Below are 16,885 nucleotides of genomic sequence, written 5' to 3' on the forward strand. Positions count from 1 at the left end.
TGTGTATGTGTCTGTGAAGTTTTTAGGCTCATCAGATTTCTCTCGTGGGATTATTGATATACGATGGATACCGATGATTCGGATTGGGAATACTGTTATTTCGCGGAAGAGCTCGGGGTTAAAAGTAAGTTCAGTCGTTACGGAGGCGCACGGGGCGCAATCATTTCATTGTCCGTGCTTTTAGTATGGTGCCATGTCGGTTATCTTTATCTCAAAGAGAAACCAGGAAACACAGAAAAACTGATCGTATTTGATCTCGTAAATATCGTTTCTTATGAATGCTCGGAATCATCATCCTGTTTTTCCCGTTATCCTCCTGTTTCAATGTTTCCCTTTGTCACTTGCGTTAAGGTGTAAAAAGTAGCCTAATAATCCCTACAATAGGCTTTAACCCTTTCAGTGCGTCTACACCGCAGTGCGGTGTACAAATCAGTGATGGATTTTGCTAGTACACCGCACTGCGGTGTATTGATTTAATTAGTAATTACTAATTATCTCTCTTGAAAGATGGCAGCACCTGTCAAACATAGTGAAATATTAGTAACTAACGATACACTACACCGTGGTGTAGACGTGCATAGTGCTATTCCCGTTATTCAATACACTAGGGTGGAATTTTTCAGAATTTTCAAATTATCTTCAGCACTATAGGGTATTAATTAGCCAGCACTGAAAGGGTTAAACCATACGGTTACAGATCTTGGGATTAAAAGTCCTTGCGTAGGATTTTACTGCAAATCTTTGGACAATAAACGAACAATTGATCCAAACAAATTATACTTTTACTGCTCTAGGGTGTAAACTTGCAGTCTTACGAAATGTAGAAGTTAAAGCCCAGATGCTGTATGCAGTCCTGATGTTTCAGGTTAAATTCTACCCATCTTCGGAGAATTTGAAAGTTATGCACTTCCATTCAAATGATATTGAAATTATGTAATGGGTTTCTTCATATAATTATGTTTTCTTTGCTGTTATTCTGCCATAGAGGGGCAAACAGTTTAAGGGGAGGGGTTTAAAGTCTATACCTAAAGCCTTTTTGCTCGGTAGAGCTAGGGGATAAAGTAAGGACTGTCCAAATAACAAGTTTCATGCTTGCGCCGTTGAAATTTGAGATTATATTTGCTTCGATGAGAAATGTTATTTGATCTTCGAGAGAATAATTCGCCATTAGATGCATCTTTGATGTTCAGGGTGACCTTTCTCGGAGAGATGCTGTTTTCGTGGAGAGCTCAGACTATCTGGATCCATCGTCCGCCAAATTTCTTTTTAACGACTATGTCTTGATATATGACGTGAGCAATTGAAGTTTAATGAATTTCTCGAGATCAATATTCCCCGCACGTGCGTCAGAGCAGCCGAGATTAATGATTATATTTTACCTCCCAAAGATCGTGTAAATAAAATGTGACCACATTGTCTGCTGGGTTTTTATGCCCGAACACATCTGATAGCGATGATGTTCTTAATAGATTTATTCTCGTGTTTTCATGTATTTTACGTCCTGCTCGGTTCGAACAGGAATGCTCTCTCCTCCCTCTCTCTGTCGATCATCTGTTGCTTACGCAGGCCCGTTAGGATAGATCAGTAGAATCTTCGATCGGGCTGTGATCTTTTTCGCGTCCGTATCTCTTGCCTTCACCCTCGATGAGAATTTCACCTTCATGTTCGCCGAGTTTCCAGAAAGCTTTTACCGCGAAAGGTATTTTGGTTCCAGGGACCGAAAACGGGCTGACGCCTTCAAAAGCGAGTTGTTTATCGTAAACCGAAACGATGGAGAAAAACTAATGGATTTTAATTCGCTTAGTCGATGTATAATTCCAGTCAGTTTTTAGTTAAAAGATATGTTTAGCGAGGGGTCATAATGCCTGTTTTCGAAACGCACAGAAAATTATGGTTGGAAGTAGTATTAATCTACCTGTTCTATAGTCTAAGTAAAGCAATGTGGAAATATTGCTTCTTACGTGTCGAATGACTTGATGTTATGGTATAGAAATATCAATAAAGTAATCGAGGCGTTAAGAAATACTAAGTGGTTATTCTGTGAAGAAAGTGGCTTTTTTACAGGGTTTCACACCTTGCATTTATCTTCCTACGTTGATCGGTTCTCAGATAAAAATTAATCTCCTTCAAACCCCCCTGACTGACATAGATAATATCTGCATTATACATACATGTAATAATGTAGTAGAGGTTCGAGGTATTACCCCTGCGTGTATATGCTTGTTCTGTACCCTCTGTACCCGGCAGCTGTAGCTTCATAAATCTCCCCTGCTGTACGGCCGCCACGGTACCGGTATCGGCGCGGCGCTGTGGGAAAATACCGCGCTCCGATACCCATGATTTGTCATTTAACGGTATCGCGATGATTAATTTTTGTAAACCGTGATCGGCGTCTCGATATCCGCAAAATATCGATCATCGTTTTCATTATGGAACGTCGGAATCGTTTCAATTTTCAATGATGTCTTGCTTTATGTATTTTATTAGGTGACATTACGCAGAAAGGCTATGAGAAAAAGAAAGCTCGTATATTGGCTCCCTATATGAAAAATCAACCCAAAGGTAAATAATAAACACAAATGTTTTATCCAATAACGCTTATTTGTTCCAGTAATCCCTAGCTCAGCGAATTTATTTATCTTATTTTATTTACATTCAGTTCTATCGAACTGCATTACAGGTGTTAGAAGGGTAACACAAAATATACAGATTTAATAACACGGTAGAAAAATTACAAATTCACGACAACACAATGTACTTGTTTAAATCCGCAAACATAAGACAGAAACTTTATTTTCCTGACTAAGAAATGATAAGGAGGTCTAAAAAGATCATACATAAAGAATGCAGAACACAAAATAGCAGAACACAAAATATACAAAATGCTACAAGCTTTAAAAAAATTGATACTTCAGTTTTCAGTATTATCCAAGTACTTGACTGAATACACCTTTATGGTGGTGGCATCTGGTGTTCGATTCATAAACTAATTCATGTAAACATGAAAAATAAAACCGCGCATTCTTCAAATTGATGTTGGAATTTAGTACAGTTCCCTTTACTTATTTTTTCGTTAAATTGGCCTAGTCGTAAGTGTTGCTACTAGCAACTGCTTGCAACTAGCAATCCTCGCTTGCCAGGGTAGGGTTGCCTCTTGCCGAAGCTAAAACCAACACACCCTGGCAGCACTTCCTTCGATGGTCTGTAACGTACTGTTATTCGCTGTGGCATGTGAGGAATCCTTATTGAATTTGAAAAACGTGTTCATGAAATCAACATTTTCTGCTATCAATTCAAAAATTGAAAAAAGATTCTTCCGATTAAGTATATATTCATAAACACAGAATGTATTATATTATTCATAATCTTGACTTTTCAGTAGAATTAATATAACGAAATCAACATTGCCTGCATCCAATTCAAAATTCGAAAAAAAATATTTATTTCATTTCATTTAAGTACAGATTCATAAACATAGAATCTTGACTTTTTAATGGCTCGTGTTTATAATTCCCTAGTATTTCTAATCTAAAAAAATTCAAATATTTAAACAACATTTTAAGACGATGTTTTACCCGTCGTAAGCCCTTGTATATATTTACCGACATTTATCGTTTTCAGGCCAGAATGTGTCGAGTAAACCGAGCCCGCAAACAGCCGCTCAGCGTAGAGCTCAGCGAAGACTTACAAGGGAAGACAATAGATATCATTCAGGTAATTGATTATAATTTACGTTTTTAACTCACGAAACCTAGGGGTCAGTTGCATAACATGGGTAAGTATATAGAAATGTAAACTGACGGGAACTCCGACTCCTTGATGTCACTGTTTGCCTTAGTGCGACGATGAAATTCGGCAGCACTCTTACGGGTAGCAATTAACTATAGATTCTCGGTAATATTTTCGGTAAGTTTTAGGACTTAAACAAATCATGAAAAACACTAATTAAAAATCGAGACTAGTAACCAGTCTAGAAAATCTATTATTTCTCACTGGCGGTGAGGGTGCAGAACAAAACACAAGATTACTGGCGGTCCCTTGTGGATTTTTGAAGAGTCGGCCTTCCTGTTCGCTTATAGTTCTATGGTAAATACTACCGTGTTACTTGTGGTGTCCACGTACTTGGTACACGTACTGGTACATAGGTTACAGCTGTAGGTTGGAAAACACTTTTAACTACGCATGTAAAGGCTAGCTTATGTTGGGCTGCCACGTGACAGATACCAACGCAATCAAGAAGAAATGTGATCCTAGCCCCGCTTATGTTGACTGTGCTTGATTTCTAGCAACTGGCTGGATATGATTTCCCGCCAGTTGGGTACCCTCCTATGTCGGCTACGATCACTGGCAACTGAATCGACTTCGGATGATCATGTGACCAATAAAGATTGCGACATCGAACAAAGGAAAGAGCTAATGTCATAAGCAATTCAATCAGCGTTTAGTAAGGTTTCAATTGAAAACACAAAACAAACAAACTGAATTACATTTAGGAGTTGATCAATGCATTTCCAATAATTCAAGAAATCGCAATTTTCATCTCTCAGTCTAAGTTCTTATTTGTATTTCAATAAACAACTCATTGATATTCAATTGTATTTGCATCAGGATTCTCGTGTCTGCATTAGTAATTACTGTCAAATTTGTAGCACCGCTAGCGGACATTGTCCTATGCGTATTTATGTGCATCTCTGATAGGCTGGAATCCTTGTGTGCAATTCCATTGCGTCATCGCTGAGCTCAGGTCAAATGCCCTCGAACGCAATTGACAGGATAGGGTTGGCCAGAGTAGAACATTGGCAACTAGCAGGGATACGGCTTGCAATCAGTCGGTATGTTGGGTTACGTCATTAGTTGGCTTTTCCCGGGCCGACATGACAGCAACTAGCGGCAGACCGTAGGTCGCTAGTTCTCCCTAGTTGTCGATGACCCCTCCCAGTTACGTCAGTATCTGTCGTATGGTAGCCTGATATTCATTTCTCAGAATTTAATGCTAGGGTTCGTATCAAAAATGAATTCAGAACTCCTGCAATAGTCAACTTTTTATCAAAAAACACCTAGTTAATAATGTAAACAACCTTAGTAACTACTGGCCCCTGTATATCGAAAAATATCCTGAAAAGTTTTCCATCTACCCTATCTTAACTACTACTATCGCAAGGATTTCTATGAGTATCGAAATCCGTCTTGGGGCACAAGATTTTAAGGATCTCTCTGATTATAGTTCTTCTATATACCACTAGATGGCCCTACAATCGTGTACCGTAGTATTGAATGGTATTCAACATTTTTTCCAACATTAGAACTAAATGATACTTGCACGATCAAAACAAATGCGATTAGATTACTTTTTACGAGCTACAACCAAAAGTCGACTGCAATTTTTGTCCACCGGTCATTTACTGCTGATGAATTATGCCTAACCCCTTTAGAAATATCGCATATATGCTTGTAGTGTCCACTTATTTATATACACGGCTTTTTCGAGGTGGTGTAATAGTCAATACAATAAAAAAGAGATATGGAAAACTGCTTTTAAATCGTTAGAAAATTGTATTATTCGAAACAACTAAGACTACAAAAAACACTCATGTTCTATGATACTTTTTTCGCCAATGTATTGTGTGCTTTATGCTATGTTTTGTGTTGAAAAAATAGTGTATATGCGGGTTTTCGGGCTTTCATACGAAGTCGAAGCCCATCGATAATATATCAACATACACCGCACTGTCTCTATATGTCAAACATGGCTTCTTAACATTATTCACCATAGATCGGGTTAAAGTTATGATATAAACACTTAATAACAGATCCCCGCGATATTGTAACAACGGATTTCAATAGCCGGCATTGAACGTTCAGTATTTAGCTGAAGTAGCCGAGCACTTCAAAATTCTTTCAAACGTGTAATTGAAAAGTGTAATTGAAAAGTGTAATTCGCGATATATATACCCAGGTTTGATGTAGAGAGCGTATGAATTATTGAAACTATAGCCAAATTACATAATCACGCTGTTTATACCACACAGGATGTATTAGAGTCCGGGATTAGGAAGTCGGGGCTATCATCGTATTATAGTTATTTGGCTGTCATGCGGGTTTAGCCGCGCAGCAGTAGGTCAAAGATCTGACTGTCTGATTTGTCGCACCCCAAACCAATCCTGATGAATGTGCCTTCCGCGAAAATGATTTGTCACAATTCAGCTAGCAGTGCGCAATGCGGTGGTGATTTTTTAAGCGGGTTAAGGCCAAGTGTTCATATTTTGTTGTTTTTCTCAGAATGGTCCGCGCGTTATAATTTCTAGATCGTGAAGAAATAAGGGTTTTCGCGATGGATTCGGAAAGTCTTCTAGGGAATGGCCGATGGTCAGCCTTTTCATCTACTCCTGAGAAGAAATGCATAATAGTAGAATTAGCCACACTCTTGATGTGTAGAAAAGAACCCACTAAATACAAAATTTTAAAGATTGAAAATGAAATTTATTACTCAAAAATAAAAAATGAAAGATACAACATTTCAGATTCTCTGTAGAGCCCATTGAAACGTGGTGTTTTCTATTTTTAGTTGTAAATTTCGCTGTTAATCTTTTATATTTTGTATTTAGCGGGTTTTAAACTGATTAAGAAATAATGCATAGATAGCATTTCATTCATTCATTCGAACAATGAACGTTCTAAGAATTAGAAAGGTCTGGCCTCGCGAGGGATAATGTGTAGGTGTCTATGTACTACTACTGCTATGAATATCCACTTGAACTTCACTATAACTCATAGAGTGATGCTTGAATTCCATTTTAAATGCGATCATCATGTACTGTGATGTCTTTCACATACTATGCACTCCTGGCCCTGATGATCATCCCAGGCATTTCCCATATCCCTTCACAACCCGTGCAGTTAGTTACAAGTTTGTTTTGATTGTTAAGTAGTCATAATAACAATTTTTTCATTATCGGTAATCTCTCGAAGTGTCAACAATCTACCAGTTTTAATTTCGCTCTCAGGAATCTGGAGTGTGGAATTTTTCGCTCCCAGTAAATATTTGTTTATTAATGCCTTGAACTCTTGACCTGGATAATTGAATACGCATTTTCGCCCCGTAATGAGTCCATCACGCCCCTGCTCCATCATGTCTGAGCAAGTTCCAGTCAGTCAGTGATAGGGGTCACACATGTGTAAAGCAGGCTTTCAGTTGTTGCACAAATCCTCGATGATGATCATTGGTAACAGATCGGGTTGTTCTGTTACCAAGTCAGCTTGAATCCCGTGTGTTCAGTCAGTAGAAGAAAAGATCGGGTCTCCGACGCGCGTTTGCGAGGAGCCCTTTTCACATTCTAAAGCGCAACAATCGCGCGTGAAGATAAATGGGACTTTATTATGAACGGAAAATAGCCGCGTTCGAATTGTTGTCTGGCAGTTTTAGTTGTCGTCGTCGTCGCTGACAAGACGTGTGGATTTGATACGCGAGCTGCCCGGATTTGACATATTTGCCCGTTCCAATTTCGATCGGATCTAATCTCTACCCGTCTCGTGGATATATGTATATATATGTATATGTGTGTGTAATCGCTATCTATCTTTGGACGGACGACATGTTTGAGCAATGATTATTTAACAACAACATTGTCTTTATATCGCTCCCCGATTGTCGACCAGCTTGCGCAACTGCCTATACGGATATATTTATCGGGCGCCATAGTTTTAAACGCTAGCCAGTACGAGCGGAATGATTTCGCAGTTTGTCAGTTGACGTCGTCGCTGCTGGGTTAAATTGATTTCAGCGCTGCTACATGACCCGACGGTGTATGTGTCGTCGACGAGACGAGTGTAGCTTTTACGGATAATTTTGTGCACATAGTCATAGAATTAAAATTCTTTGCACTGCCGTGATAGGCAACTATACATGCTATTATATATCCGCATATATGAATCTGGTTCAGCGTGTTCAGCGCTCTCCCGGGTGTTTTGCGGTATTTAGACAGTTGTTCACTTTTATGGATGAATTGTAAATATTTCCGGGCAATCCGCGCGACCGATGATGGTAATTCGAGGTATTACAAAAGGAAGTCAAGTCAGAGAGATATAAAAAAATAGTTGTAGGCGGCAGGCGTGTTGATCTGACATACATAAACAGTTGGATACTATACGATCTAGTTCAGCTGTCCCTTTTCTCAACTCGAAGTAATCTTTTTTCGACCGGTTGAATTTTCTCACATTTACCGAGAGAACCGATCGACATTCCTGTATATCTCCGGAATCTCTAGAAGGTCTTCCACGTATTCAAGCATTCGGACCGCGCATTGGCGTCGTGACAAGTCAAAAATTTATTGTCGTCCGACTGAAGACGACACAACAACTAGCGGAGCATTGTGTTGAACTGTACAGCATATAAAGTCTGTTGCTTCGAAGGCCTTCAGTACGCGCGTGTACGGCACAGAGCGATCGGCTCGCCAGGCAGTCGGAGAGAGTCGGAGCGATATCTACGGTCTAATGGATATTTCTTCGTTAAAGGAACCGGGGATACTTAATATCGCTGCTGTGGCGTTCATTACATGAAACATTTATACGCACATATATTCGTATATAAAAAGACGAGATACCTGTGGATTATACTTACTTGCAGGGCTGCCCGCCCGAGCTATAATGGAATTTATCGGAAATCTAATTTCGTCTTACTCTTTAGCGGCGGTTATTTTTGCGCGATCCGCTTCTCAGTTATATAGCTGAACTGAAGACGAAGAAGACTAAGAAGAAGAAGAAGAAGAAGTGTTTTTTTGTGCGTATATGCGCGAGTCGTCAGTCGGCTTATATTTAGTTTGCGCCGTGATACTGTGAATAGGTTGTAAGTACGCTCTGTGTGTGTGTGTATGTATAAGTCTAAGTCGGTATTTTCTGATAATTTGATAAGCGTGAGATAGTAGAGAGAGAAGCGATTTGTTCGGTTTCATCCCCGGCTGGATGGACTTTCTCTTCCCGTCTGCTGGCTGCTATTACGCTGGGTGAAGAGGAGCCACAGATACGTCTGCTGTCTGCGCGCTATAACGTCGGAGCTGTAATGTTTATTTACAAACAGCTGCGCTGACCATTTTCAGGGGAAAGCTGCCCGGCCTGCCCGAAGTTTAACCCTACTACCGGTGAACTATATTTTGACAACAACCAATCGGTTTATAGTGCGTATATCGTAGTAATGTAAACTACGTATTGATATCTACCACCTGGATATATTAGATTCTTGATAAGAAGCCATTCATAAATTCACTCTTGATTGAGAGAGACGTTCTAGACGTAAGATTAGAACCTCAACATCGGTAGCCTGTTATCTATGCAGATGGAGCCAACTCAAAGATATAAACCGATCGCCAGGAGCGGGCCATTTTCGAACTCTCGCATCATCCTAACGCAGAACCCGACATACGCGGCGAACTGCGATTTCGAATTGTCGCGTCGACAACTACCGCCGTCGTCGGAAAATAATAACAAGTACAAATGTCACGAGCTGCCGAACAGCGCTGAAAGTATGGACCCGACAAAGGTGCCCGTTTACGACCGGTTAGGCCGTCCGAGCGCGTGTCGTCCGTTGAGCGGCGACTTTTCGAAGGTTTCGCACGGCCTGCGACGCACGCACAGCGCGCGCGAGGCGCGTAAACCCACCGAGGCCAGCCATCTGCTCTGTCAAGTCGACCCGCAAACGCGACGTCTGGCCAGTCCGCGTATGGGATGTACGTCTCGCACGATGGAACGTAAGCGAGAAGCTGAACGAGCCGACGCTAAATCCCCAAATCCTCAAACGCCGCAGCAGCAGCAGCAGCAGCTACAGCAACAACAACAAGACCAGCGACACTTCAACCCGATACGGGTCGATACGGGAAAACAAGTCGTCGTCGTACCGATGAGCAACAGTTCGCCGAAGAATACGACGAAAACGCCGCCGATAAATCAGGGCTTCTACCCGATTAAGGAGGACCGAACGACTAGCATCGCGGCGAATGATGTGGTCGACGAACCCGTGTGGAAACCGCGCAGCAATTCGATCGACGTCGGCGTCATTCCGTTAACGCCGGCAGAATTCTATAAACGCCGGAATTCTCGCGACGCCGGGCCCGCGTCGTCTCCGACCCCGGTCCTACCGGCGTCGAGTACCGCGCGGTCAAGTCCCGTCAGTCGACCGGTTAGTCGACAATTAGACTACAGCAATCGCGTGTCGTCGCCGTCGTCGAATCAGTATTCCGTGCCGAACCACGTAACGAGAAACGGCGGCGGCCATCATCCGCTGTTAAATGGATCGTCTAATGCTTCGTGTAATCCTCCTCCGTCGTCGCGGCGATCGTCGAGTACGTCGTCCGGCGGCGTGTTGGATATAAACCTCGTCCATCGTCGCGGCTCCGTCAGCTCGGGCAGTACGTGCGAGCCGGTGAGTCCAGTGAGCGATAAATTCGAGGACATGATGCGTAACGTGTCCCCGCACGCGAATACCCGCGAGACGGTTAATAAGCCGAATTTAGATTCGACCAGGCACAGCGTTTGCGTCGGGAACATGAGCCGCAATATGTTGCTTAATCGCAACGATCCCAAGAGACACTCGGCGAGCCCGAGCATGGCGATTCTCGAAGAATTGCGCTTCCTCAATTCAGGTAAATTTATTATTCATAAATTCCCGTCCATAAATAAAGGCGTGCGTATCGTTTTACTCTGAATTAAGGTTCTATTTACAGGTAGATTTATTCATAATCACCGTTCCATTCCATCAGTTGCTAGAAGTGTATTTATCGTTTTTCTTTCGAAGCTGGTAAATTCATGCATGAAAATTCGAATGAAAAAGCGTATCAATTTTTTAAAAAAAGCGGCGTATCAATTTTCTTAAGAGATCAGGGGGTGGTGTAGGGTGCACTCTCGATTCGACCAGAAAATTGGCCCTTCGCAACCATTATCTTCCTCATCGGGTGTTCAAGCATATTTTCTACAAAAAGCCAGTCAACCTGACCTTTCGCGTCCCTCCCCCAAGTAGATAGATACAATCGTCGAATTTCAATTCACCGAGTAACATATTGTCTATGTGGGTGTGCAACAAGTGCATTCTAAAGTGTTTTATCATCCAAACTCCCTATTGAACTCGCGGAGCTTTTGTACCATTCTCTCGCAATATTCATCTGTGGCGAATTATTATGCGTTTTGTGGTCGAGCGTAGATAATGACTGTCCACCTAAATAATGCGTACAACGCGCCCACATATCTCTTCCTTTCTGCGACAATGACCTCGAATTTATTAATCACATTTCGGGAATGCTTATTTATGGCGAGTACTTTGAAAAGGACTAGTGTGTATTTCCGATTAAATGAAGTGCACATATCCTTTTGAACTGTAATGGACTTTCAGCGCCGGGATCCCCGGCGAACAGAACTTTATTTCATAGAAATACTGTTGAACAGCTGTATACAACAGCGCAATGTTTTCGTCACAAAACGTCAGTCAAATTAACGCATTAATTCGCGCATTCTTCTGCTAGATTCCGCTTAGTAGCGATCGTGTATTGTATTGAAAGAAGGATCGCCGTTGGTTTATTGAAATCGACGAAGGAGCACCGAATTCGTTCCAAGAAGAACATGTCCCGAATACCTTTGAGATTATTTTCATTAGAGATGATGTTTGGATCGTTTGAGAAATGAAAAATGAGAACGATTTTGCGCCCCAGACGCACACGACCCGCAATATGTATCCTCTTGAATCTTTGGCTTAAATTAATCGACGCCCTGAAATCTATCAGGATGATATTTTTGATTAGCTCGCATGAAAAATGGCCCGTGTAATGCGAAGATTTTGATCCGGGGTCGGCGAAGAATAATCCGTTAGTGCTGAACATAGAATGTAAATATTGGTGCTGCGTATATGCATTTTTATCGGGGAGACGAGGGGGCCTTGAAATGTGACCCGGAATCTTACCACCCGACGAACCGTTTCGATATCGATGGTACTTGTTTCGATGATGTAAGGATTCTGTAGGATATTTGTTTTCGCTGATAATAGCAACGAGAATATATGAAAATCCATTTCATGACCCGGTTAATCGTGACTGGAAGAATCCCACAACTGTCGGAACGTTATGTTTACTATAACAAAGGCTTAGAAATCCAAACTTTTTAGGGCACCATTTTTGTACAAGATTTAATGGGAATCTATTTTTCAAAATGTCAAATGTGACCCAAATACTGCTAAATCTCTATCATTTAATGCTGTTATTCGGTGCTATAAAACCATTGTGTTGTTACTGGATCCTATACATCCGCCCTACTTTTGTCGGATTATTCATTCCGGTATTTATATGTATTTCCGCCTCTATAGTTGCAAGTATACAAATTAGCAAGTAAACAGTTATTTGTATATTAGAGACTGGTTGCAAAATTGTATATAAATCATTTCTATTCTTGAGTTAATTTTGTAATAACACGAATCTACTGTTGTTAATAACGCGTGCTGTGTAATTTGCTGTGTATATATAGCCTATGCACTGCCAGGACAACTTCGCCAGCTAGTCGCGTCTGAATCTGATTGCATCCAAGGAGCTTTGCCATGATTTGAATGTATATGTATATGTAAACGTGAAAATGAAAAATTACCTGCGCTGAATGTATAATCCAATTCTCCCGTCGTCGGATAAAAATCGGGTCTTTCACTGCTGAAAACATCATCAGTTATGATATCGAGGGCGGATGTAGGAAAATTGGAAGGCCGGGTTTCAGAAGAGAAGTAAGGGCATTTCTAGGCTAAAGCAGCCATGCCGAAAGCCTCTAGCGCGGGCCAAAGTCCCTCCATCTAGGGTTAGATATTTTTGAAGAAATCCGTTCTAAGAGATGCTATTTTTGAAAGGATGCGTATCACATTTATAGGTATCTACTTCGACAGTAAGAGAGGGGTCCGTACCCCCGAGCCCACCTCCTAGATCCACCCCCGCGGATATGTCAGGGAACAGGGGGGTCGGGATGAAATGCCATTTGAAACGATTCGGAAATTTTAAATCAGCTAATTACGTCGGAAAAAAGTTCTATCAACAATGTATACAGTGGAACTCTTTCCTGAACTATTTATCTGCCTGAAATATAGGTCTAGGTTCCCCCTGAATTATTTCATATTTAGAAATAACGTAATAGCAGAGTCTGGTTGAGACTCGACTCGGGAATTATTTGATTAAGAATTAATGAGTCAAATTTTTCTGCCAAGATCCGGGTTAGATTCAACTACGGTCAAATATAGTTGATATACATGTATACATACGATATGCATATTTGTTATGAGTTGAATCTCGAAAGTTAAATGAATAATTGAAAAGTGGGAGGTAATTGTGACCCTCGTTTGAACTGATTTCGTGTCAAATTAAGCCGTAAAAGTGGCTTCACACCTCTAAACTGAGAGGTCACATTTTAGTCGCAGATTTGAGTGTTAGATATAGCATCAAATCTGTCATTTCTTTTGATCAAGATAATTAGCCGACCACACGGACCGATCAGGCCAGAGTCAAATTATGCCCGTGCCTAATTAGTGAGTCATTTCCGAAACCAGTTGTAATTCACACGCAATAATTTGACCCTTGTTAAAATTTGGCCCGGGCCTGGACATTCTTGTTTGGGCCAAACAGGCACGGGCCCATTTGGCACCCGTGTGAAGAGTTGTTCCGGGCCTAGTTTGGCACAGGCCAAATTTGGCCCCGGTTAAAAAGTGCTCGTGTGATCACGGCCTATGATTTAATTCCTGATACATCCTGTTATAATGTTACGTGCCAGTAGGTATATACATCTAATCCATCTACCGGTATGCCATTAAGGTTTAGCCATTTTCCACTTATGACGGGTTCACGAAGTACAGCATAATAAGTCGTTTGATTTATTTATATTCGACGTTAAATCCCATATAATTTGCAACCAAAGAAATTCAACAGAACCCAGTTTAGATTATGAGTCGGGTTCAAATATCTGTCTTATCTGTCTTAATGCTTCCGATTGATTTTAACAATAGATTCAAATTTAACTCACAATATTGTGGAAATGGCTGAGTAATCCAGATTTCGCGATATATATTCTAGGCTTTTGGTGTAATTTGGATCGGATTGAAATCAACGGATTGAGCTTATATCTGGATCAAGCAAATTCACCCGTTAAAACAAATGGTTCCATTTATCTAAGCCGCGATCGCATAGGCCTTTTTTTTTATCGGGGCCAACTATTAGCCATAGCAACGACTCACACCGGTACCAGACCCAGGGATTGTGCCTGTCTCATACCGGTAAAATCTTGCCCGACGAAAAAAATAGGATCCGGTCCTAGAAATTTTAGTGTAGGTCAAATAATTGAATTTCATGCTATTGCTATCAGATTCTGGAAATGATTCACTTTGCTTCTCACAAAATGGTTTTCACACCATTTCAGTAACAAAAAATATGCGTGTTAACGCGAACACTTATTAGGCACGGGCCAAATTTGACTTGGGTCCGGTCCAGGCCAGTTTGACACGGGCCAAATCATTCCCGCGTGATCATCGCGGCTCTAGACCAGAAGTGGATCGGTGCGAATATGAATTTTTTTCGATTATCTTACATAGCATAGACGTATATATCTTACATAAATAACGTAGAGTATGAAAGTCATGGGAAAATAGTCGTTTTCATTCTTGCCGGCGCAAAAAATCTATGAATTACTGTAGTTGGAACAACGATTGCGTTATCTGTTACAGCCCTGGATAAGACTGCGGTATTTTCTGTTGTTTTCTCTGCCGCGCGCACGCGAAGCAGAAATATATGTTTTGTCGACGAAGAAAAAACCGTTAGACTTTATACTATGATGATATGTATATTACCTGTGTATGTGTACTTGCTATTTTCGGCGCGAAATGTTGTTTCTCTGCGGGTAAAGACTGACTGTCTTTCTTTCGCTTATCAAGTTCTCTGTTTGTTTGTGGGTGGTTTTTACTAAGCGCTTAATTACTATTTCTGAAAATGATTCCCGTTTCGCTGCGCCGCACGGTATATGCGCAAAAAAGCGGAAAAAATTCCCCCGGCGCGGCGGTTTTTACAATATATTGAAACTCTGGTCTACGCAACAGGTTTGCGTTAATGTATTGTCTATATATGCCGAGCTTAGTTTTCGGATTATCGAACCCTGGTTACTAACTCTATGCGGGTAGGTGGGTTTAGAGACCGACGAATCGGAGTTATGATAACACTACCACAGCTCGGTGTAGCCGTTCGCTATACTCAACTCAGCGCTACAAACCAGAGGTGAATTTCAAACCGGATTTTCATCAAGATGTAAATTCAAATTCATCTATCAGTGTTTTCAATAAGAGCCAGATCCCAGGTCCCAGAGCCGTCTGTTTTTTGTAAGGGACCCGCCTGTTTCTTCAAACCAGCTATCGTTTCAGGGACCGTGACATATTACGGGACCCTCCTGTTTTTCAAAGGGACTTGGCTTGTTGATTTCTTACTGAAAACACGGATTTATTCATCATAAACCATAAGTACACAATTGTGAAATGAAAGAAAACAAAAACAGAAAGGGTGAACAATATAAACAATAAAGGGAAAAATATTTACTCACTTCTGTTTTACAATGTTTAAATGATATTTAGAATGTGTTTATTAATTTTGCAGTTTTTATGCTAAGCGGTGGTTCAGGCAAGTTCTATATATTATGCAATCGTCGCCTACGCGTGATGCTGCTGTTTCTTCGGTATTTTTCCAGGCCTCCTCCTCGTCGTCGCCATCTATATCTATCTATCAATTCGATATTCTTCTTTTTTTTAAATGTTATTCGATACATACGGTGTGATATGACGCGCGTTCATCAGCCGGGGACAGAACGTTGTGTACGCGGGATTACATCAATTTCATACGATATCAAGTTCGGCGTTACCGGATGAGATGAAAATTTCATCCCTCATCCGCTACGAGATATTTTGGCAGCCGAGCTTAGCCTGCCTATTCATCGATCTCTGCGTGTTCTATTTCGCGCTTGCGCGTGCCTTTAAGCATTCGATTTTAAACGCGAATATTATCAAGCAAAACAAATTGCTTCTTTACGTGTATATATATAATTATATAAAGCGTGCTTTTTCTCCGCTTACGCCTCCTGAGAAAATGATGGCACCGCCTCTTACTTCGGAATCGGGCCCCCGCCCTATTCCTGTCATCTCGTTTCGCGTTTTATTTACGTCTTATATATCTTGAAGCTGACGTCGAAACCTTAATCAAATCGAGTTTCTGACTGTTTTTATTCATTGATTTTATAGACACGACATGCGTTATGAGTTGATCGTTCGTCAAACAACCACGAGCGATAATGGCGGATGTAGGGGGTCTCGTCGGTTTAAAAGCGCTCCTTTGCGAAGTGCATGGCAAACATGACAAGAAAGGGTTCGGGGCTCCAAAAAAACTTTGAACGCACTGATAGGTAGAAAATCCCGTAATTATAACGAAAAAAAAAAATATATGAAGTCCGAAAATGTTTCCTTGATTCAATATTCCTGAAGATTAAGCGTAGTTTATCTGACGTTTCGACTAGATTCTAATAGGTATCTTCAGGAATATTTAATCGACTACTAGCTTAAGGAAACATTTTCAGACTTTATATTGTTTTTTCGCTGTTACTACTGTTACAATTTCTAGAAAGATGCTTTTTTGGTGCATTTTGGCAATGGAAGAATTACCATTTTGAAACAATGGTGTGAAGATCATTTGGTGTCCATGTTGTACCGATTACTAATGATGGAAAAAATTGCCATTACTGAAGTGTTATGGATGAGTCCCCCTTTTGAACTGCTGCAAATTTGCATAGAAATAATGGACAATTTCATGATTACTGCTTTTGATTAAGCATTCCATATGATTTCGTCAAATGGCTA

At 40.9% G+C, this 16,885-nt stretch overlaps 1 protein-coding gene across 1 annotated transcript in view; it reads left to right on the forward strand.

Moving 5' to 3' along the window:
• LOC141911386 (disco-interacting protein 2 homolog C-like) overlaps positions 1-16,885 on the forward strand; it is a 45,957-nt gene that overhangs the window by 7,015 nt on the left and 22,057 nt on the right. Inside the window, exons 3-4 of the mRNA XM_074802426.1 lie at positions 2,488-2,562; positions 3,622-3,714. Of these exons, the coding sequence (XP_074658527.1) occupies positions 2,488-2,562; positions 3,622-3,714 (168 nt within the window). The remainder of the gene's footprint in view (positions 1-2,487; positions 2,563-3,621; positions 3,715-16,885) is intronic.

This window comes from Tubulanus polymorphus, chromosome 1 (assembly GCF_964204645.1).
Source record: "Tubulanus polymorphus chromosome 1, tnTubPoly1.2, whole genome shotgun sequence".
Lineage (NCBI taxonomy): Eukaryota > Metazoa > Nemertea > Palaeonemertea > Tubulaniformes > Tubulanidae > Tubulanus > Tubulanus polymorphus.